Raw genomic sequence first — 22,344 nt, 5'->3', positions numbered from 1 at the left:
CAGCCACCTTCGTAAACTTAATTGGCTGAAGGTGGAAAACCGTGTGAAGTTTAAGGCGCTTACCTATATGCACAAGATCAGGCAGAAGGTGGCCCCAAGTTATCTTCAGACCTTGGTGAAATCGTATTCTCCTACCCGCTCCCTCCGATCCTCCTCCCAAATCCTCTTTTCTGTGCAGAGGGTAAAACTTTCAAGAATGGGAGGCCGTTCTTTTGCCTATCTGGGGCCTAAGTTATGGAACTCTCTCCCTTTGATCATTCGGTTGGAGGACAGTCACACTCGCTTCCGCAAAGCCGTTAAGACCTGGCTCTTTGATCAATAATTGCATCCGCCTCTACCTGACTCTATTAGTTGCACAATCTTAGCGCCGGGAAACCCTTAGGGGTAGCTGTCGCGCTCTACAAACTTAAATAATAAATAAATAAATAAATAAAATGAGTGCATGAATCTTTTCATTAGGGGACATGCTGGTGTAGCTTCTGGATTCCACTGTACACATTGATGTTATTCATGCAGAGCCCTGTGCACGCCCATGAATGAATGATCTAATGTGTAAGCAAACAATTGCCCCCAAAGGCTTCCGGGCGCTAGCCAAATCACTCACAGCAATAAAAGATTAACGTTTACACTGTAGTGAACCAGCCAGATCAGTAGGTCATTAGTCATTAGCTTCCTAAAGTGATCCTCTGACTTAACGGGCGAGTGGCAAGAGGAAGATCACTCCATGTTTCAGCCGCTCAGTAGGAGAATGACCATCTTCCCTATTTTCAAGGGTGATCTTTGGGATTTTTACTAATAGTTCTCTGCCCTTCTGTAGCTCAAACATGTTTCTTATTCAGCAGTGCACTAGGCAAAAGCTTGGAGAGACTATTGTAGTTTCTCAATATTGATGGATTTTTTTAATTGAGCAGTGTATGGTATACAAATAGAAACTTCAATAAACACATTTCATCCCTGATGACATTTCTAAGCCATAGATCAGTAGAATTAATTTAACTGCATCATCACTAAACAGCACCTACAATTCAGATCACATAATAACCATTAGAACAATATCATTAATTAACATTATAGTGCTCAGTCACTGCTAAACACATTTTGTAGTGAAACAGGTGAATAGAGTACTTTCACTTTCTTAAAGAGGAAATAATAAAGAAATTGTAAAAAAAATGATTCGTGCTAAAATGTCTAAACTCAGGCCAGCCTAATATAAATTGTAATGTTAAGACTGTGTCCTGAAAACCCCATTAGGTAGTATTAATAGTTGATCAGTCCCTATTGAAAGTGCTATGGTACCATGCAGACAATATAACCTTTAGTCTCAACGATTTCATTTCGAAATATCTATAAAAACACAACCTTAAGATTCCTGGACAGACTAGTTAACAAAGTGCATTGTGCTCAGAACAGTCGAAAGCCCACCATATTGCAATCGGTGGAATATATGCATTTTTTTATTTGTATACATATTTTAAACGGAATTGCGTGTGACACAAGGTATTTTGCCATTATCATACACACAGACAGCAGCGATCTGGTGGGTACATCTAAGCCCACCCAAGACCCATCCATCGTGGGGCAAACCTCGCTATACCTTAATGCGTGGGCTGGTGTTCTTTGGTTTTTAGTGATTTTACCTGTGAGATAACCAGCAGTGACCTGGACCGCTTTAAGTCTCTTTGGATATGTGAGAGTAAGCAGGGATTAAAGCAGATGTTACCTTATCCCTCCCTACAAACCAGTACCAGAGGGATTACTGGAACACTCACTCACACTCCACCGCAGGATATAACGCAAGCTCCCATCACAACCCATAAATCAATATATTCTATATATATAATTCTGCTTGTTGTGTGTTTAACACTGATTTGCTGGATGTTTTATCTTTTGCAAGTCGGCTTTGACTGCATCTTGTGCTGCTGATCTGCTACCTGCACTGTATGCTGCAAGTTTGCTGCATGCTTCAAGTCTGATGGTTATGTGTGTTCCTCTGTCTGCGGCATGTGTTCTGCACTGCAGCCAGGTGCGTTTTCTGCAGTTTCTGCCTTTTTGGCCCAGGTACCATCATCACATGCAAACAAATTTCTGAATTATGATGCCAAGAGAGACATGCAACCTCATTGAATCTACTGTCGGCCAGCTCGTAGGGGTGTAGCTGTGGCGCAGGAGAACCCCATTCCTTGAGGGACACCCCACCCCAACCCTTCAGAGGGGCTTCTTTCATGCCAATGTGAATGAATATATGTGAGATTTGGCAGACTCTGGCCGGGGGCCCTCATTACGTTCTGCGGGGGACATTATTTTGCGTTATGCCATTGTCAAGGCTCTGACACAATGTTTGCTTTCTCCAGACACGGGGGTATTTACTACCACCAGGCTTTAAATTACGTTTGAATTCTCTTCATGGCATGCAGCTCACTAAACAAGTATTGGCATAGCCCATAGGTCTCGCTTTTGGGCCCATATAAGTATTTAGTTATGCAGCACAATATCCTTGGTGCATCAACACCAACCATTGCATGGCTAAATACTTATAAGTTCCCAAAGGCGAGACTTATTGGCTATGCCAATGCTTGTTCTTTTTGGATGTGAAGCTTCTGTCCTCTGGGAAGTAACAGTTTTCTTTTCCTTGGCTTTTCAGTCCTACTTTTTGGTTTATCCTGGTTTCTGGGTTGAAATTTTATTAGATAAATATGATGATCAGTCCCATAACCTGTTTTCTGGCCTCTTCAGTTTAATTCCATACTTCCAGAGCCTACCTGCTGAGGTGACCAAACAGCTGGAATTGTAGTTTGGCAAGCTGACGCAGGTAGATAAAAACACATTCTTGAACAGTTGCAAGTATGGGTGTTGTATATTGTGGCTAGTTTCACAGAATATTCTACACCAGAACAGTCCTATCTGCACCAGGAAAAGCCACAGTAGAGGAGTGGGCTTCCACCCTCTCTACGCATAGCACCAAGCACACTAGCAACTTGCCAAAAGCCAACAAGAACCTCAACAGCCTGATCTCCACATGCATCGATACACCGACTTACCCTAAGGCACAACCCAACAGCAAAAGCCCAACCACTGGCCAGCTGGAACACAGAGGAGTTCAGGCCGATCAAAACACCACTGCAAGTAACTGGAGAAGAAATTGAGAACAGGCCAAGACACCACAGATAAAGACATCTTCAAATACGCCCTAAGCACCTACCACCAGTAGAAACGGAACATCAAACACACGGCTCCAGCAGATCGCATCAACACTGGCACTAGCAGCAGTGGGGCATTGTTGTGCCTAAGGGGACGTTCCCCATTGAGGGGCATACATCTTACATTTACTAGCAGCAGCATGGATATTTTCACCATCAAATATTTTACAGTGCCTCATACTGTCTCTGACAAAACCTTTGCAAGAAGTTCTCAGAATTCTTTTGCAACAAAATCACCTCCATATATGTCTACTTTGACCCTCAACTGGACCCTGTCACTGTTACACTTACCATCATGGCCAAAGAATGAATCCTAACCGTGTGGTCTGCCATCACCACTGTCACTGCTAACTTGAAGACAATCCATTTGTGGTCCGCAGCTGACCCTTGCCCCCGCCATGCCTTCATCAATGGACTTCTACCTATCAGTGTAGCACTTACACCCATCTTCAATGCTCCATCAACTCGGCCATATTCCTGGACCTCTGGAAACATTCTACGATCACACCCCTGCTCAAGAAACCATCTGCTGACACAGCCACACTTTTCAACTATAGACTCATTTCCTCCCTACTCTATCTGGCAAAGATCTTACAGAAACGAATCAACCTCTGCCTGGCTGACCACCTCAGCAGCCCCCAGCTCCTTGATGCCACCCAGTCTCTGTTCAGGCCAAACCACAGCAAAGAAACCGCACTTATTACTGCCAAGGAGGACATCTGCATGATCTTTGACAGAGGAGACACGGTAGCCCTCGTTCTCCTGGACATCTCTCGCGCATTTGACACGGTCTCACGCTCCATCCTCATCTGGCACCTGCACACGATTGGCATCTAGAACACAAGCTATCAGCCTGGCACTTTACTCCTCAGAAGCATGCATACTCATCAGCACAGTGCCTTAAGGCCCTGCCCCACCCTCTTCAATGCATATATGATCCCACTAGGCAGCTTCGTCCTCTCACACATCATCATCCTCTCATATGCTGAGGACACGCAACTCATTCCTTCCCTCATGGATAAGATGCATAGAAGACGTCGCTAATGGCATGAATGCCAACTATCTCATGCTTAACACTGACTAGACAGAAGTAGTGATCTTCGGCAAGGATACCTCACAATCGGACTCCAACTGGTGGCCATCTGAACTTGGACCCACACCCAGCACTAACACCTTGAACCTTAGAATAACCATCAACAGCAAGCTGGACATAACTGCAATAGTCAAAGCCGTCACTGCATCCAGCTTTCACACACTGAAGATGCAGAGGAAGATCTTCAAATTTCCCCACAGTAACACTAAAAATACTGTCACTCATGCTCTAGTCACCAGCAAGTTGGATTGCAGGAACAACCTCTAAGCTAGGATCAGCAAGTAGTTCACTAGAATGTAGCAGACTCAACATCACCTCCCACACAGAGCTTACAACACACCACACCTCAAAGATCTCCACTGGCTCCTGATACTTGCTCATTCTTACTCGCACATTCAGGGCACTTCATGACTTTGGCCTCACCTACCTCCGCAGTTTCATCTTCTTCCACCAACCAACCAGACACCTCTGCAGGACCCCTACTTGCACACATGCCACCCATAAACAGAACCAGATCGGGAGGACAGCCATCCTCTTACATGATGATGAAAGGTTTTGTAGAATGCTTGTATGTTCGGAGGAGTCTTGGTGCTGCCTATAATACAAAAATAGAGGCCTAGTTAGTTGCAGTAAAGCCATATTTGTAAGGACTTTCTAAAGCTCAGAGGGTTGTATCAGACTTTACAGAATGAGAGAGACAATTTCAATGTTGAGCGTTACATTTGATAAAGCTTTTGCCTCCACAGGTGACTCGCTTATGGAGGAAGCTTATCCGATACATGGCTGGCCATAGAGATCTGGCTGAAATATACCATTTGTGTTTTTTCTTTAGAAGGTCAGGAGCGGTGCCATTTAGGCCTTTGAATATTGTACATAGTGCTTTAAAAATTATGCTTATTTTGATGGGAAGCAAGTCCAGCGCAATTAAGGCTTGGGTTGTTGAGGGAAATTTGGGGATGTTCAGTAGCATTCAGGCAACAGACTTCTGCATGATTTGCAGTTTATTCACAGAACACCTTTGTAAGTTTGAATAGAGCCCGTTCTTCAGAGAACTAAAGCTGTTACCACCCTCCAAATGCAAGAGTATGAGGTCTTGAACAGCAGCTCCTAAAGAGTGGAACAGCCTCGTACTCCACATCAGACTCTCCTCTTCTCTTTTTTAATTCTGCAAGAAGCTGAAGACTTGGCTTTTTAATTAACCTGTGTCCTTTAGGGAGGGCTAGATACGCACATCTGCTCAGTACCAGGATACCCCTGCATGTAGTAGTATTCTTTCCAAATGCATATAACATAACATGATATTTTGATTTGTGATGTACAACTCTTGTGAATTATATTAAGTCATTATGTATTGGCAAGAGGGGCAGACCACTTGATCTATATCTATACATTTGCAATGAGCAGAAATTACTTGTCTTTGTGTATATGTATATTGTATTCGTGTAGCGCAAACCTAGCCAATCCTAAAGTCAATGAGTGAGAGCAGAGGCGGCTGCATTGTGGACTGGTATTGCTCTGTGATGTAGCCCTCTTTAACCCCTTCGTTGCGGATGACAAAGCCAGCTCGTCATGGGTGTTACCTGCGCTGTGCGGATGACGAGCTGGCTTTGTCACGAACCGCGCGATTTTCAAAAGTCAGCGCACAGCGGGAAAACCCGTAGCGCGCATGCGGTTAAAGAAGTCCATCTTCAACTTTTTCCTAAATTGGAGCAGCATTGGATATGGGGATGTAGTTCCAGATCCTGGGTGCATAGATGGAAAAGGGCTGTTGACTTGTTCTTTCTTATTTTCACTTCTTTCTCTGCAGTCCTAGCCTTCTTAGTCTTTGTGCAGATGTGTTGTGAACCACCAGAGATGGTGAGGGTGTCTGCAAGATGAGCGGGAGTGCTAGTCATGATGGCTTTGTAAATGAAGTTTACAATGGAGTTCCATCAGGATGCTGAGATCATATTTCTACAGGCCCAGGATGACACATGTTGCAGTATTAGCATGCCAGTAAGGAGTGCTTGTGTGCAGTCTGGGATGCTGTGGAGCATGGTATTACCACCGTCCAAATGTAAGAGTATGAGGGCTAGAACAGCAGTTCGGTAGTCCCTTTCTCAAAGTAATAGTTTCTCTTTCCTTTTAAGAGAAATCTGGTCTCAGGCAGTCTTTGTTTTTTTGTTAGTGTGTTTCTTGTGGGTGAGGTTGGTGTTCATGGTGAATCCAAGTGACTTGACATTCAGTGAAAGTTGGAGTTGGAAGCCATCATTGGTCATGTAATTGAGGCAGGTTTGTACTGTTTCTTGTTTGTTTTGTTCTTGGCAAACAACAGGAATTCTGCCTTGGTTGGGTTGAGCTTCAGGCTGGTGCTGATGGAAGCTTGACCAACGTCGATCTTGTATAAATACAATAATAAAACACAGTGACCACATGTCGGCCTGTTTTGTTGCCATCCTTTCCAGAATAGCCACTTCCAGGCCTACCTATTAACTACTGTCGGAAAAAGCGTATCCCTTTGCTATCTTTGCAAACAATTCTGCGGTTGCTTTTTAAAGATGGCTAGTCTCCCAGAGTATCCAAAGGAATTTATGGAAGCATTATTGATCATACCTAGGTGGATGCTATGTCCAGGTGGTGTACGTATGAGCATTTGGTATTTACACTTTGGGACATTTACTTTGTATCAAAGTTAGTACCGAACAAAACACAACTAGAATTGGGTGCAAACATCTAGCAATAGTATGCAAGTGTACATTAGTGTAGAGAAGCGGTGTACATTTCTTTTAACTTCACGATGTGTGTTTTCCTGATATGATTTGAAGACTATATGGAAAGAACAAGAGAGTAAATGAAGTCACATATACGTTTTTAGGTACAGCAATGGTCATGAGAATCATAGGCGAAAATATATGAAAATATGTCATTGCTTGGTTCATTTTCACGTGGTACAAATAATAAGCAGGAGTGATCATGCTAACAAAACGACGCTTTGTTGCCATTTGGGACACAGTGGAGTGAGAACATACAATAATAAAGACGTAACACAAGACTTAGTCTGTCACATTTAGCCTTTAGCAATGGAAACCACCTATTATTCAAACATGGTAATATGATTCAGCCCTTTTGGGACAGGATTTGTGACTGTGTCCTTTATGGGCATACAGTAGTCAATACAGGAAAGAGAAATGGCAAATGGAATGGAAACCTGATTCACAATTTCAAAGATGGTTATGAATCTGGAATAAGGTGATTACAGCTAGAGGATGATGGGGTTCCGCGTGCTCCTGGGGAGACGCCTTTTAGGAGCAGGTCGCAGGAGGGACTGGCGCAGCATTATGGAGACAGCAAGTGTTGCAGCTGGCTGCTGTGCTGGCAGAGGAGACTTGGTGACCAGAGAGGCTGCACAGTGATCAGCTGCTGCTTAGACTGCTGCATAGCAGCAGAGGTCCAAGTATCCCTATTTAATGGGCACGTGTCTCATACAGTAAATATTTAGTTGCACATTCAGAATTGGAAGTACAAGAATGGTCAGAAAAAATAGGACAGGATGAACAACTCATAAGATTTGAGCAATTGTAGAGCTCTGTAGCATTCAACTGGCCCCACGTCTTTTCCTCAAGTGCATACATTTCATAAGTTCATAAATTGTTTGGTATATGCCTGGAAATATTTTGAAGAGAATCAATTGATGGATGGAATGCTGGACAATGCAAACATTCACCCCCAGTCACAAGGATCTGTGTCAAATTCTTCATTCTTTTGCTCACCATTCCAGTTTGGACCCAGCCATATGCAAATCAGTCTTGACCCTGTTCCTTGTGGGAAAAGTACAGCCCGAAATGCCTAGCTAGGTCCTCACTGGACCGGAAACGCGCATCCTGGGACCAGTTTCAGGGTATCACCCTTTATCAGCCAGGCTAGCTTGAATCCAGTGGTGTAGTGAGCACGGGACCCACGTCTTGGCATACCCTTCCCACTTAGGGCGACATATGCAAAAGAAACAATTGATGGACAGAATGCTGGACAATGCAAACATTCACCCCCAGTCACAAGGATCTGTGTCAAATTCTTCATTCTTTTGCTCACCATTCCAGTTTGGACCCAGCCATATGCAAATCAGTCTTGACCCTGTTCCTTGTGGGAAAAGTACAGCCCGAAATGCCTAGCTAGGTCCTCACTGGACCGGAAACGCGCATCCTGGGACCAGTTTCAGGGTATCACCCTTTATCAGCCAGGCTAGCTTGAATCCAGTGGTGTAGTGAGCACGGGACCCACGTCTTGGCATACCCTTCCCACTTAGGGCGACATATGCAAAAGAAACAATTGATGGACAGAATGCTGGACAATGCAAACATTCACCCCCAGTCAGAAGGATCTGAGTCAAATTCATCATTCTTTTGCACACCACACCACAACTGTTTGGACCCAGCCATATGCAAATCAATTGAATTGTCTGAATGAATTTTAGAATATCTAGTAGTGGAGAAAGGCCAGTACAAGCTATATCATTACTGTTGAAGGTTTATTTCTAAAATTGTGTTCACGTCCGGCTTGGACACCCTAGAGGTATGCCACGCTGGGCAGTGCAGCACGCCTCCTAATTGGCTAATTTTCACACCGGACCTGGTGCCACAGGGGCCCTGGACAGGATGGTGGATATCCCCTCACCTCTGAGGAAAGCCAGATTCGTATTACAAAGGCAGTTGGCTCGTTGAAGCTCCCTGCCTTGGAAAGCTAATTCTCAGGTCATCCTGTGTGAAGGGGTGTAAACACCCTCTGCCCTAACCGGCTTTGTTCCTGACCTCCTGAGAGCAAAGTGTCACCCCTGTGGGCAGAAACTCGTCTGTGGTGGCAAGCTGGCGAAATCAGTATTTGGTAGGTTTTCAGGGGGAACCCTTGGTGCCCTCTGGGTGCATGTATTAACAAATCCATCACTGGAATCCGTGTGAGTTTCTTAATACGAGTTGTTTGATACTATCTAGTAATCACACTAGACATCACAGGGGCATATCTGGTCATGCAGCTATGTTCTCACGTAAAATATAATGCACCCTGCCTAAGGGCTGAAAGGCCTGCTGTAGGTTGGGGTCATGCTGTGGCTTTGGCATGATATACAGGAGGGTAAATATTGTTTACCATGAAAGCTTTTCCCCGCAGGGAATTACAACGTGGTCGTTACAGCAACCGCGTTGTAAGCACGCATACCATTACTACGCAAGTCGGAACAACGACTTGTGGATTTGAAATCGAACACCTTCCCTACTGTCCGCACAGACTGGAGTTGAAATAGTAAATTATACTATTCCAACATCAGCGCCTCCCCTCCGCAAGTCATTGTTCCAACTTGTGGGGTAATGGTATGCGTGGTTACAACACGGTCGGTTTAACAACCACGTTGATTATCCGCAGTGTCATATTTTTCCTCATGGTTTGCACCATGCCATGCAGCCTACAATGGTAGCGGTGTGGATTTTGTATGTGGGTATATAAGTGTCTCTAAGATATGCTGCAGCCTTTAGGGACACTCCTTCGTACCTATGCCCTAGGTAACTGGGGTACCATTTACTAGGGACTTACATGGGGGATAAAGTCCTTAGCCAATTGTAGAACAATTAGACTTCACCTTGTTTTACGGAAGGAACACCGGCACTGAGGTCTGGTTAGCAGGCCGTAGTGCACCGTCCGAATCGAAAATCAGCAACTAGTAGCTAAAAAGGGGGGCAAAAAGTGGGGGGCCAACTGCAACAAGAGCCCAGTTTCTTACAGCTACTAACATTCGGAAGGCACCATGAAAATAGTAAGATGAAATAAGACCCATTTTCAATAGCAAAGCCATTATTTTTCTTATGTTCTAAGTAATTGGAACTGTCTTAAAATGCCTGTGTTGTTTTTAAGTTTTTATAGGAATAAACTCCTTTTCTCATATAGAATGACACATTTATTTATTTACAAAGTTTTATATAGCGCGGACTAGATCCCGAAGGATATCAGAGCGCTTTACAGTTATAGGGAAAGGTAACAATCAGATCATGAATCAATAAATATCAATACTATAGTAAACCCTAAACATCAATTATATGGGGCTTCTACTAAGCATTGAATCAAGCTTTATTTTTGCTGCTTAGCATATTCTCAGTCTAAGCCCAGTTACTAACTTCACTATTTATGCTAACCATATTTTATTGCAACCATCCTGTTTCATTTTTCTGGGACCTCATTAAATTGTCTGGTCTACATTCTGTACCTGTTCTTAATTTGAGGAACCACAAGTATCGGAGCATGCACATCGTAACTCCATTTTGTTTTTATTTTTTTTACTGTTAGTATCCTAGCCTTCAAAATGTTATGTTTACTATTTATCAGGAATTTGAATTCAGGTATTTGGTGATTGTTATTTTACCTTTGCGGTGATGTTTAGCCTTGAAGTGAGCCCTTAACTGATTGTTTTGATTATCTGTTTTTCCTAGGTGTTATGTGAGCTTCAGCCCATTTGATCTCACTCCGAGTCATCTGGCTTCACTGTGCAGCAACCACCACGGCGGCATACATCAAGCCTTCTATTTGCAGAGTTGTCATCTATTTACAGAAGGACATGTCCGGAGACACATGTCTCAGTGCCCTGTGCCCGACCTCCGGTGCCAAGCCCAAATCCTGCAGCATGAAAGGGCTTGGAAGCTTCGGGAATAAGTATGTGCGCTTGAACGTCGGTGGTTCCTTGTGTTACACCACCGTGCAGGTGCTGACAAGACATGACACTATGCTGAAGGCCATGTTCAGTGGGAGAATGGAAGTGCTGACCGACAAAGAAGGTGAGATCGTTGGGGCAAGCTTATCAATGTGCACATTACCCCTGCAACTATCTAGTAGGATTTTGCCCTCATCATTGATTGGTTTTAATATACTCTGGGCCACATTAACCATTTACACCATGCTGGCAGTGCAGTCTGTACGGTTTGGAAGAGCTAAGCACTTATTGCATAAATGTGCACTACGCTTCGCTCAACATTTGTGCACGAACACAAACATGAGCCACATTTCAAGAGAAGGTTTTAATCGAGCATTTGCTACTCTTAATGGACACTGAAGGGTTGATTCATAAAGGGCCTCCGCATTCGTGGTGGAGGTCATGCCGTTGTGGGGGGCCAGGCGGTGATCCAGCACCTGTGGCGAGACCTCCGCAATGAGTAACTGCAGTGTGGCGGTCCCGCCATTAGTGCGGGCCCTTACCAAGAGTGCGGAGACCCTCTGTGCATCGGGCCCTCAATCTTATTCAGGGTCTGCATGGCTCCTCTGCTACAGGTCACGGCCTGCATTAGAGGCCTGGCGGACCCTTACCAAGAGTGCGGAGACCCTCTGTGAATCGGGCCCTCAATCGTATTCAAGGTCTGCATGGCTCCTCTGCTACAGGTCACGGCCTGCATTAGAGGCCTGGCGGGCCCTTACCAAGAGTGCGGAGACCCTCTGTGAATCGGGCCCTCAATCGTATTCAAGGTCTGCATGGCTCCTCTGCTACAGGTCACGGCCTGCATTAGAGGCCTGGCGGGCCCTCACCAAGAGTGCGGGGACCCTCTGAATCGGGCCCTCAATCTTATTCAAGGTCTGCATGGCTCCTCTGCTACAGGTCACGGCCTGCATTAGAGGCCTGGCGGGCCCTCACCAAGAGTGCGGAGACCCTCTGTGAATCGGGCCCTCAATCGTATTCAAGGTCTGCATGGCTCCTCTGCTACAGGTCACGGCCTGCATTAGAGGCCTGGCGGGCCCTCACCAAGAGTGCGGAGACCCTCTGTGAATCGAGCCCTCAATCGTATTCAGGGTCTGCATGGCTCCTCTGCTACAGGTCACGGCCTGCATTAGAGGCCTAGCGGGCCCTCACCAAGAGTGCGGAGACCCTCTGTGAATCGGGCCCTCAATCTTATTCAGGGTCTGCCTGGCTCCTCTGCTACAGGTCACGGCCTGCATTAGAGGCCTGGCGGGCCCTCACCAAGAGTGCGGAGACCCTCTGTGAATCGAGCCCTCAATCGTATTCAGGGTCTGCATGGCTCCTCTGCTACAGGTCACGGCCTGCATTAGAGGCCTGGCGGGCCCTCACCAAGAGTGCGGGGACCCTCAGTGAATCGGGCCCTCAATCTTATTCAGGGTCTGCATGGCTCCTCTGTTACAGGTCATGGCCTGCATTAGAGGCCTGGCGGGCCCTCACCAAGAGTGCGGAGACCCTCTGTGCATCGGGCCCTCAATCGTATTCAAGGTCTGCATGGCTCCTCTGCTACAGGTCACGGCCTGCATTAGAGGCCTGGCGGGCCCTCACCAAGAGTGCGGAGACCCTCAGTGAATCGGGCCCTCAATCGTATTCAAGGTCTGCATGGCTCCTCTGCTACAGGTCACGGCCTGCATTAGAGGCCTGGCGGGCCCTCACCAAGAGTGCGGAGACCCTCTGTGAATCGGGCCCTCAATCGCATTCAGGGTCTGCATGGCTCCTCTGCTACAGGTCACGGCCTGCTTTAGAGGCCTGGCGGGCCCTCACCAAGAGTGCGGGGACCCTCTGTGAATCGGGCCCTCAATCGCATTCAAGGTCTGCATGGCTCCTCTGCTACAGGTCACGGCCTGCATTAGAGGCCTGGCGGGCCCTCACCAAGAGTGCAGGGACCCTCTGTGAATCGGGCCCTCAATCTTATTCAAGGTCTGCATGGCTCCTCTGCTACAGGTCACGGCCTGCATTAGAGGCCTGGCGGGCCCTCACCAAGAGTGTGGGGACCCTCTGCATCGGGCCCTCAATCTTATTCAAGGTCTGCATGGCTCCTCTGCTACAGGTCACGGCCTGCATTAGAGGCCTGGCGGGCCCTCACCAAGAGTGCGGAGACCCTCTGTGAATCGGGCCCTCAATCGTATTCAAGGTCTGCATGGCTCCTCTGCTACAGGTCACTGCCTGCATTAGAGGCCTGGCGGGCCCTCACCAAGAGTGCGGAGACCCTCAGTGAATCGGGCCCTCAATCTTATTCAAGGTCTGCATGGCTCCTCTGCTACAGGTCACTGCCTGCATTAGAGGCCTGGCGGGCCCTCACCAAGAGTGCGGAGACCCTCAGTGAATCGGGCCCTCAATCTTATTCAGGGTCTGCATGGCTCCTCTGCTACAGGTCACGGCCTGCATTAGAGGCCTGGCGGGCCCTCACCAAGAGTGTGGGGACCCTCTGTGAATCGGGCCCTCAATCTTATTCAAGGTCTGCATGGCTCCTCTGCTACAGGTCACGGCCTGCATTAGAGGCCTGGCGGGCCCTCACCAAGAGTGCGGGGACCCTCAGTGAATCGGGCCCTCAATCTTATTCAGGGTCTGCATGGCTCCTCTGTTACAGGTCATGGCCTGCATTAGAGGCCTGGCGGGCCCTCACCAAGAGTGCGGAGACCCTCTGTGCATCGGGCCCTCAATCGTATTCAAGGTCTGCATGGCTCCTCTGCTACAGGTCACGGCCTGCATTAGAGGCCTGGCGGGCCCTCACCAAGAGTGCGGAGACCCTCAGTGAATCGGGCCCTCAATCGTATTCAAGGTCTGCATGGCTCCTCTGCTACAGGTCACGGCCTGCATTAGAGGCCTGGCGGGCCCTCACCAAGAGTGCGGAGACCCTCTGTGAATCGGGCCCTCAATCGCATTCAGGGTCTGCATGGCTCCTCTGCTACAGGTCACGGCCTGCTTTAGAGGCCTGGCGGGCCCTCACCAAGAGTGCGGGGACCCTCTGTGAATCGGGCCCTCAATCGCATTCAAGGTCTGCATGGCTCCTCTGCTACAGGTCACGGCCTGCATTAGAGGCCTGGCGGGCCCTCACCAAGAGTGCGGGGACCCTCAGAATCGGGCCCTCAATCTTATTCAAGGTCTGCATGGCTCCTCTGCTACAGGTCACGGCCTGCATTAGAGGCCTGGCGGGCCCTCACCAAGAGTGCGGAGACCCTCTGTGAATCGGGCCCTCAATCGTATTCAAGGTCTGCATGGCTCCTCTGCTACAGGTCACGGCCTGCATTAGAGGCCTGGCGGGCCCTCACCAAGAGTGCGGAGACCCTCTGTGAATCGGGCCCTCAATCTTATTCAAGGTCTGCATGGCTCCTCTGCTACAGGTCACGGCCTGCTTTAGAGGCCTGGCGGGCCCTCACCAAGAGTGCGGGGACCCTCTGTGAATCGGGCCCTCAATCTTATTCAAGGTCTGCATGGCTCCTCTGCTACAGGTCACGGCCTGCATTAGAGGCCTGGCGGGCCCTCACCAAGAGTGCGGGGACCCTCTGTGAATCGGGCCCTCAATCGCATTCAAGGTCTGCATGGCTCCTCTGCTACAGGTCACGGCCTGCATTAGAGGCCTGGCGGGCCCTCACCAAGAGTGCGGGGACCCTCTGAATCGGGCCCTCAATCTTATTCAGGGTCTGCATGGCTCCTCTGCTACAGGTCACGGCCTGCATTAGAGGCCTGGCGGGCCCTCACCAAGAGTGCGGGGACCCTCTGTGAATCGGGCCCTCAATCTTATTCAGGGTCTGCATGGCTCCTCTGCTACAGGTCACGGCCTGCATTAGAGGCCTGGCGGGCCCTCACCAAGAGTGCGGGGACCCTCAGTGAATCGGGCCCTCAATCTTATTCAAGGTCTGCATGGCTCCTCTGCTACAGGTCACGGCCTGCATTAGTGGCCTGGCGGGCCCTCACCAAGAGTGCGGGGACCCTCTGTGAATCGGGCCCTCAATCGTATTCAAGGTCTGCATGGCTCCTCTGCTACAGGTCACGGCCTGCATTAGAGGCCTGGCGGGCCCTCGCCAAGAGTGCGGGACCCTCTGAATCGGGCCCTCAATCTTATTCAAGGTCTGCATGGCTCCTCTGCTACAGGTCACGGCCTGCATTAGAGGCCTGGCGGGCCCTCACCAAGAGTGCGGGGACCCTCTGAATCGGGCCCTCAATCTTATTCAAGGTCTGCATGGCTCCTCTGCTACAGGTCACTGCCTGCATTAGAGGCCTGGCGGGCCCTCACCAAGAGTGCGGAGACCCTCAGTGAATCGGGCCCTCAATCGTATTCAGGGTCTGCATGGCTCCTCTGCTACAGGGCATTAGAGGCCTGGCGGGCCCTCACCAAGAGTGCGGGGACCCTCTGTGAATCGGGCCCTCAATCGCATTCAAGGTCTGCATGGCTCCTCTGCTACAGGTCACGGCCTGCATTAGAGGCCTGGCGGGCCCTCACCAAGAGTCTGGAGACCCTCTGTGAATCGGGCCCTCAATCTTATTCAGGGTCTGCATGGCTCCTCTGCTACAGGTCACTGCCTGCATTAGAGGCCTGGCGGGCCCTCACCAAGAGTGCGGAGACCCTCTGTGAATCGAGCCCTCTATCGTATTCAAGGTCTGCATGGCTCCTCTGTTACAGGTCACGGCCTGCATTAGAGGCCTGGCGGGCCCTCACCAAGAGTCTGGAGACCCTCTGTGAATCGGGCCCTCAATCTTATTCAAGGTCTGCATGGCTCCTCTGCTACAGGTCACGGCCTGCATTAGAGGCCTGGCGGGCCCTCACCAAGAGTGCGGAGACCCTCTGTGAATCGGGCCCTCAATCTTATTCAAGGTCTGCATGGCTCCTCTGCTACAGGTCACGGCCTGCATTAGAGGCCTGGCGGGCCCTCACCAAGAGTGCTGGGACCCTCTGTGAATCGGGCCCTCAATCTTATTCAAGGTCTGCATGGCTCCTCTGCTACAGGTCACGGCCTGCATTAGAGGCCTGGCGGGCCCTCACCAAGAGTGTGGGGACCCTCTGCATCGGGCCCTCAATCTTATTCAAGGTCTGCATGGCTCCTCTGCTACAGGTCACGGCCTGCATTAGAGGCCTGGCGGGCCCTCACCAAGAGTGCGGAGACCCTCTGTGAATCGGGCCCTCAATCGTATTCAAGGTCTGCATGGCTCCTCTGCTACAGGTCACGGCCTGCATTAGAGGCCTGGCGGGCCCTCACCAAGAGTGCGGAGACCCTCAGTGAATCGGGCCCTCAATCGTATTCAAGGTCTGCATGGCTCCTCTGCTACAGGTCACGGCCTGCATTAGAGGCCTGGCGGGCCCTCACCAAGAGTGCGGAGACCCTCTGTGAATCGGGCCCTCAATCTTATTCAAGGTCTGCATGGCTCCTCTGCTACAGGTCACGGCCTGCTTTAGAGGCCTGGCGGGCCCTCACCAAGAGTGCGGGGACCCTCTGAATCGGGCCCTCAATCCTATTCAGGGTCTGCATGGCTCCTCTGCTACAGGTCACGGCCTGCATTAGAGGCCTGGCGGGCCCTCACCAAGAGTGCGGGGACCCTCTGTGAATCGGGCCCTCAATCTTATTCAAGGTCTGCATGGCTCCTCTGTTACAGGTCACGGCCTGCATTAGAGGCCTGGCGGGCCCTCACCAAGAGTGCGGGGACCCTCTGTGAATCGGGCCCTCAATCTTATTCAAGGTCTGCATGGCTCCTCTGTTACAGGTCACGGCCTGCATTAGAGGCCTGGCGGGCCCTCACCAAGAGTGCGGAGACCCTCAGTGAATCGGGCCCTCAATCCTATTCAAGGTCTGCATGGCTCCTCTGCTGCAGGTCACGGCCTGCATTAGAGGCCTGGCGGGCCCTCACCAAGAGTGCGGGGACCCTCTGTGAATCGGGCCCTCAATCGCATTCAGGGTCTGCATGGCTCCTCTGCTACAGGGCATTAGAGGCCTGGCGGGCCCTCACCAAGAGTGCGGGGACCCTCTGTGAATCGGGCCCTCAATCGCATTCAGGGTCTGCATGGCTCCTCTGCTACAGGTCACGGCCTGCATTAGAGGCCTGGCGGGCCCTCACCAAGAGTGCGGGGACCCTCTGTGAATCGGGCCCTCAATCGCATTCAAGGTCTGCATGGCTCCTCTGCTACAGGTCACTGCCTGCATTAGAGGCCTGGCGGGCCCTCACCAAGAGTGCGGAGACCCTCAGTGAATCGGGCCCTCAATCTTATTCAGGGTCTGCATGGCTCCTCTGCTACAGGTCACGGCCTGCATTAGAGGCCTGGCGGGCCCTCACCAAGAGTGCGGAGACCCTCTGTGAATCGGGCCCTCAATCTTATTCAGGGTCTGCATGGCTCCTCTGCTACAGGTCACGGCCTGCATTAGAGGCCTGGCGGGCCCTCACCAAGAGTGCGGAGACCCTCTGTGAATCGTACCCTCAATCGTATTCAAGGTCTGCATGGCTCCTCTGCTACAGGTCACGGCCTGCATTAGAGGCCTGGCGGGCCCTCACCAAGAGTGCGGAGACCCTCTGTGAATCGAGCCCTCAATCGTATTCAAGGTCTGCATGGCTCCTCTGCTACAGGTCACGGCCTGCATTAGAGGCTTGGCGGGCCCTCACCAAGAGTGCGGGGACCCTCTGAATCGGGCCCTCAATCTTATTCAAGGTCTGCATGGCTCCTCTGCTACAGGTCACGGCCTGCATTAGAGGCCTGGCGGGCCCTCACCAAGAGTGCGGGGACCCTCTGAATCGGGCCCTCAATCTTATTCAAGGTCTGCATGGCTCCTCTGCTACAGGTCACGGCCTGCATTAGAGGCCTGGCGGGCCCTCACCAAGAGTGCGGGGACCCTCTGTGAATCGGGCCCTCAATCTTATTCAAGGTCTGCATGGCTCCTCTGCTAGAGGTCACGGCCTGCATTAGAGGCCTGGCGGGCCCTCACCAAGAGTGCGGGGACCCTCTGTGAATCGGGCCCTCAATCGCATTCAAGGTCTGCATGGCTCCTCTGCTACAGGTCACGGCCTGCATTAGAGGCCTGGCGGGCCCTCACCAAGAGTGCGGGGACCCTCTGAATCGGGCCCTCAATCTTATTCAGGGTCTGCATGGCTCCTCTGCTGCAGGTCACGGCCTGCATTAGAGGCCTGGCGGGCCCTCACCAAGAGTCTGGAGACCCTCTGTGAATCGGGCCCTCAATCTTATTCAGGGTCTGCATGGCTCCTCTGCTACAGGTCACGGCCTGCATTAGAGGCCTGGCGGGCCCTCACCAAGAGTGCGGGGACCCTCTGAATCGGGCCCTCAATCTTATTCAAGGTCTGCATGGCTCCTCTGCTACAGGTCACGGCCTGCATTAGAGGCCTGGCGGGCCCTCACCAAGAGTGCGGGGACCCTCTGTGAATCGGGCCCTCAATCTTATTCAAGGTCTGCATGGCTCCTCTGCTAGAGGTCACGGCCTGCATTAGAGGCCTGGCGGGCCCTCACCAAGAGTGCGGGGACCCTCTGTGAATCGGGCCCTCAATCGCATTCAAGGTCTGCATGGCTCCTCTGCTACAGGTCACGGCCTGCATTAGAGGCCTGGCGGGCCCTCACCAAGAGTGCGGGGACCCTCTGAATCGGGCCCTCAATCTTATTCAGGGTCTGCATGGCTCCTCTGCTGCAGGTCACGGCCTGCATTAGAGGCCTGGCGGGCCCTCACCAAGAGTCTGGAGACCCTCTGTGAATCGGGCCCTCAATCTTATTCAGGGTCTGCATGGCTCCTCTGCTACAGGTCACGGCCTGCATTAGAGGCCTGGCGGGCCCTCGCCAAGAGTGCGGGACCCTCTGAATCGGGCCCTCAATCTTATTCAAGGTCTGCATGGCTCCTCTGCTACAGGTCACGGCCTGCATTAGAGGCCTGGCGGGCCCTCACCAAGAGTGCGGGGACCCTCAGTGAATCGGGCCCTCAATCTTATTCAAGGTCTGCATGGCTCCTCTGCTACAGGTCACGGCCTGCATTAGAGGCCTGGCGGGCCCTCACCAAGAGTGCGGGGACCCTCAGTGAATCGGGCCCTCAATCTTATTCAAGGTCTGCATGGCTCCTCTGCTACAGGTCACGGCCTGCTTTAGAGGCCTGGCGGGCCCTCACCAAGAGTGCGGGGACCCTCTGTGAATCGGGCCCTCAATCGCATTCAAGGTCTGCATGGCTCCTCTGCTACAGGTCACGGCCTGCATTAGAGGCCTGGCGGGCCCTCACCAAGAGTGCGGAGACCCTCAGTGAATCGGGCCCTCAATCTTATTCAAGGTCTGCATGGCTCCTCTGCTACAGGTCACGGCCTGCATTAGAGGCCTGGCGGGCCCTCACCAAGAGTGCGGGGACCCTCTGAATCGGGCCCTCAATCTTATTCAAGGTCTGCATGGCTCCTCTGCTACAGGTCACGGCCTGCATTAGAGGCCTGGCGGGCCCTCACCAAGAGTGCGGGGACCCTCTGTGAATCGGGCCCTCAATCTTATTCAAGGTCTGCATGGCTCCTCTGCTACAGGTCACGGCCTGCATTAGAGGCCTGGCGGGCCCTCACCAAGAGTGCGGGGACCCTCTGAATCGGGCCCTCAATCTTATTCAAGGTCTGCATGGCTCCTCTGCTACAGGTCACGGCCTGCATTAGAGGCCTGGCGGGCCCTCACCAAGAGTGCGGGGACCCTCTGTGAATCGGGCCCTCAATCTTATTCAGGGTCTGCATGGCTCCTCTGCTACAGGTCACGGCCTGCATTAGAGGCCTGGCGGGCCCTCACCAAGAGTGCGGGGACCCTCTGAATCGGGCCCTCAATCTTATTCAGGGTCTGCATGGCTCCTCTGCTGCAGGTCACGGCCTGCATTAGAGGCCTGGCGGGCCCTCACCAAGAGTGCGGGGACCCTCTGAATCGGGCCCTCAATCTTATTCAGGGTCTGCATGGCTCCTCTGCTGCAGGTCACGGCCTGCATTAGAGGCCTGGCGGGCCCTCACCAAGAGTGCGGAGACCCTCTGTGAATCGGGCCCTCAATCGTATTCAAGGTCTGCATGGCTCCTCTGCTACAGGTCACGGCCTGCTTTAGAGGCCTGGCGGGCCCTCACCAAGAGTGCGGAGACCCTCTGTGAATCGGGCCCTCAATCGCATTCAAGGTCTGCATGGCTCCTCTGCTACAGGTCACGGCCTGCATTAGAGGCCTGGCGGGCCCTCACCAAGAGTGCGGAGACCCTCAGTGAATCGGGCCCTCAATCTTATTCAGGGTCTGCATGGCTCCTCTGCTACAGGTCACGGCCTGCATTAGAGGCCTGGCGGGCCCTCACCAAGAGTGTGGGGACCCTCTGTGAATCGGGCCCTCAATCTTATTCAAGGTCTGCATGGCTCCTCTGCTACAGGTCACGGCCTGCATTAGAGGCCTGGCGGGCCCTCACCAAGAGTGCGGGGACCCTCAGTGAATCGGGCCCTCAATCTTATTCAGGGTCTGCATGGCTCCTCTGTTACAGGTCATGGCCTGCATTAGAGGCCTGGCGGGCCCTCACCAAGAGTGCGGAGACCCTCTGTGCATCGGGCCCTCAATCGTATTCAAGGTCTGCATGGCTCCTCTGCTACAGGTCACGGCCTGCATTAGAGGCCTGGCGGGCCCTCACCAAGAGTGCGGAGACCCTCAGTGAATCGGGCCCTCAATCGTATTCAAGGTCTGCATGGCTCCTCTGCTACAGGTCACGGCCTGCATTAGAGGCCTGGCGGGCCCTCACCAAGAGTGCGGAGACCCTCTGTGAATCGGGCCCTCAATCGCATTCAGGGTCTGCATGGCTCCTCTGCTACAGGTCACGGCCTGCTTTAGAGGCCTGGCGGGCCCTCACCAAGAGTGCGGGGACCCTCTGTGAATCGGGCCCTCAATCGCATTCAAGGTCTGCATGGCTCCTCTGCTACAGGTCACGGCCTGCATTAGAGGCCTGGCGGGCCCTCACCAAGAGTGCGGGGACCCTCTGTGAATCGGGCCCTCAATCTTATTCAGGGTCTGCATGGCTCCTCTGCTACAGGTCACGGCCTGCATTAGAGGCCTGGCGGGCCCTCACCAAGAGTGCGGGGACCCTCAGAATCGGGCCCTCAATCTTATTCAAGGTCTGCATGGCTCCTCTGCTACAGGTCACGGCCTGCATTAGAGGCCTGGCGGGCCCTCACCAAGAGTGCGGAGACCCTCTGTGAATCGGGCCCTCAATCGTATTCAAGGTCTGCATGGCTCCTCTGCTACAGGTCACGGCCTGCATTAGAGGCCTGGCGGGCCCTCACCAAGAGTGCGGAGACCCTCTGTGAATCGGGCCCTCAATCTTATTCAAGGTCTGCATGGCTCCTCTGCTACAGGTCACGGCCTGCTTTAGAGGCCTGGCGGGCCCTCACCAAGAGTGCGGGGACCCTCTGTGAATCGGGCCCTCAATCTTATTCAAGGTCTGCATGGCTCCTCTGCTACAGGTCACGGCCTGCATTAGAGGCCTGGCGGGCCCTCACCAAGAGTGCGGGGACCCTCTGTGAATCGGGCCCTCAATCGCATTCAAGGTCTGCATGGCTCCTCTGCTACAGGTCACGGCCTGCATTAGAGGCCTGGCGGGCCCTCACCAAGAGTGCGGGGACCCTCTGAATCGGGCCCTCAATCTTATTCAGGGTCTGCATGGCTCCTCTGCTACAGGTCACGGCCTGCATTAGAGGCCTGGCGGGCCCTCACCAAGAGTGCGGGGACCCTCTGTGAATCGGGCCCTCAATCTTATTCAGGGTCTGCATGGCTCCTCTGCTACAGGTCACGGCCTGCATTAGAGGCCTGGCGGGCCCTCACCAAGAGTGCGGGGACCCTCAGTGAATCGGGCCCTCAATCTTATTCAAGGTCTGCATGGCTCCTCTGCTACAGGTCACGGCCTGCATTAGTGGCCTGGCGGGCCCTCACCAAGAGTGCGGGGACCCTCTGTGAATCGGGCCCTCAATCGTATTCAAGGTCTGCATGGCTCCTCTGCTACAGGTCACGGCCTGCATTAGAGGCCTGGCGGGCCCTCGCCAAGAGTGCGGGACCCTCTGAATCGGGCCCTCAATCTTATTCAAGGTCTGCATGGCTCCTCTGCTACAGGTCACGGCCTGCATTAGAGGCCTGGCGGGCCCTCACCAAGAGTGCGGGGACCCTCTGAATCGGGCCCTCAATCTTATTCAAGGTCTGCATGGCTCCTCTGCTACAGGTCACTGCCTGCATTAGAGGCCTGGCGGGCCCTCACCAAGAGTGCGGAGACCCTCAGTGAATCGGGCCCTCAATCGTATTCAGGGTCTGCATGGCTCCTCTGCTACAGGGCATTAGAGGCCTGGCGGGCCCTCACCAAGAGTGCGG

General features: G+C 52.0%; 1 protein-coding gene across 1 annotated transcript in view; it reads left to right on the top strand.

Moving 5' to 3' along the window:
* TNFAIP1 (TNF alpha induced protein 1) overlaps nt 1-22,344 on the top strand; it is a 109,693-nt gene that overhangs the window by 30,565 nt on the left and 56,784 nt on the right. The window contains exon 2 of the mRNA XM_086954508.1: nt 10,740-11,081. Coding sequence (XP_086810634.1) covers nt 10,865-11,081 — 217 coding nt within the window. The 5' untranslated portion in view covers nt 10,740-10,864. The remainder of the gene's footprint in view (nt 1-10,739; nt 11,082-22,344) is intronic.

Source organism: Lissotriton vulgaris, chromosome 2_1 (assembly GCF_964263255.1).
Source record: "Lissotriton vulgaris chromosome 2_1, aLisVul1.2, whole genome shotgun sequence".
NCBI classification, from domain to species: Eukaryota; Metazoa; Chordata; class Amphibia; order Caudata; family Salamandridae; genus Lissotriton; species Lissotriton vulgaris.
Note: the sequence above shows the minus strand (reverse complement) of the source record. Positions and strands in the feature narration are given on the sequence as shown.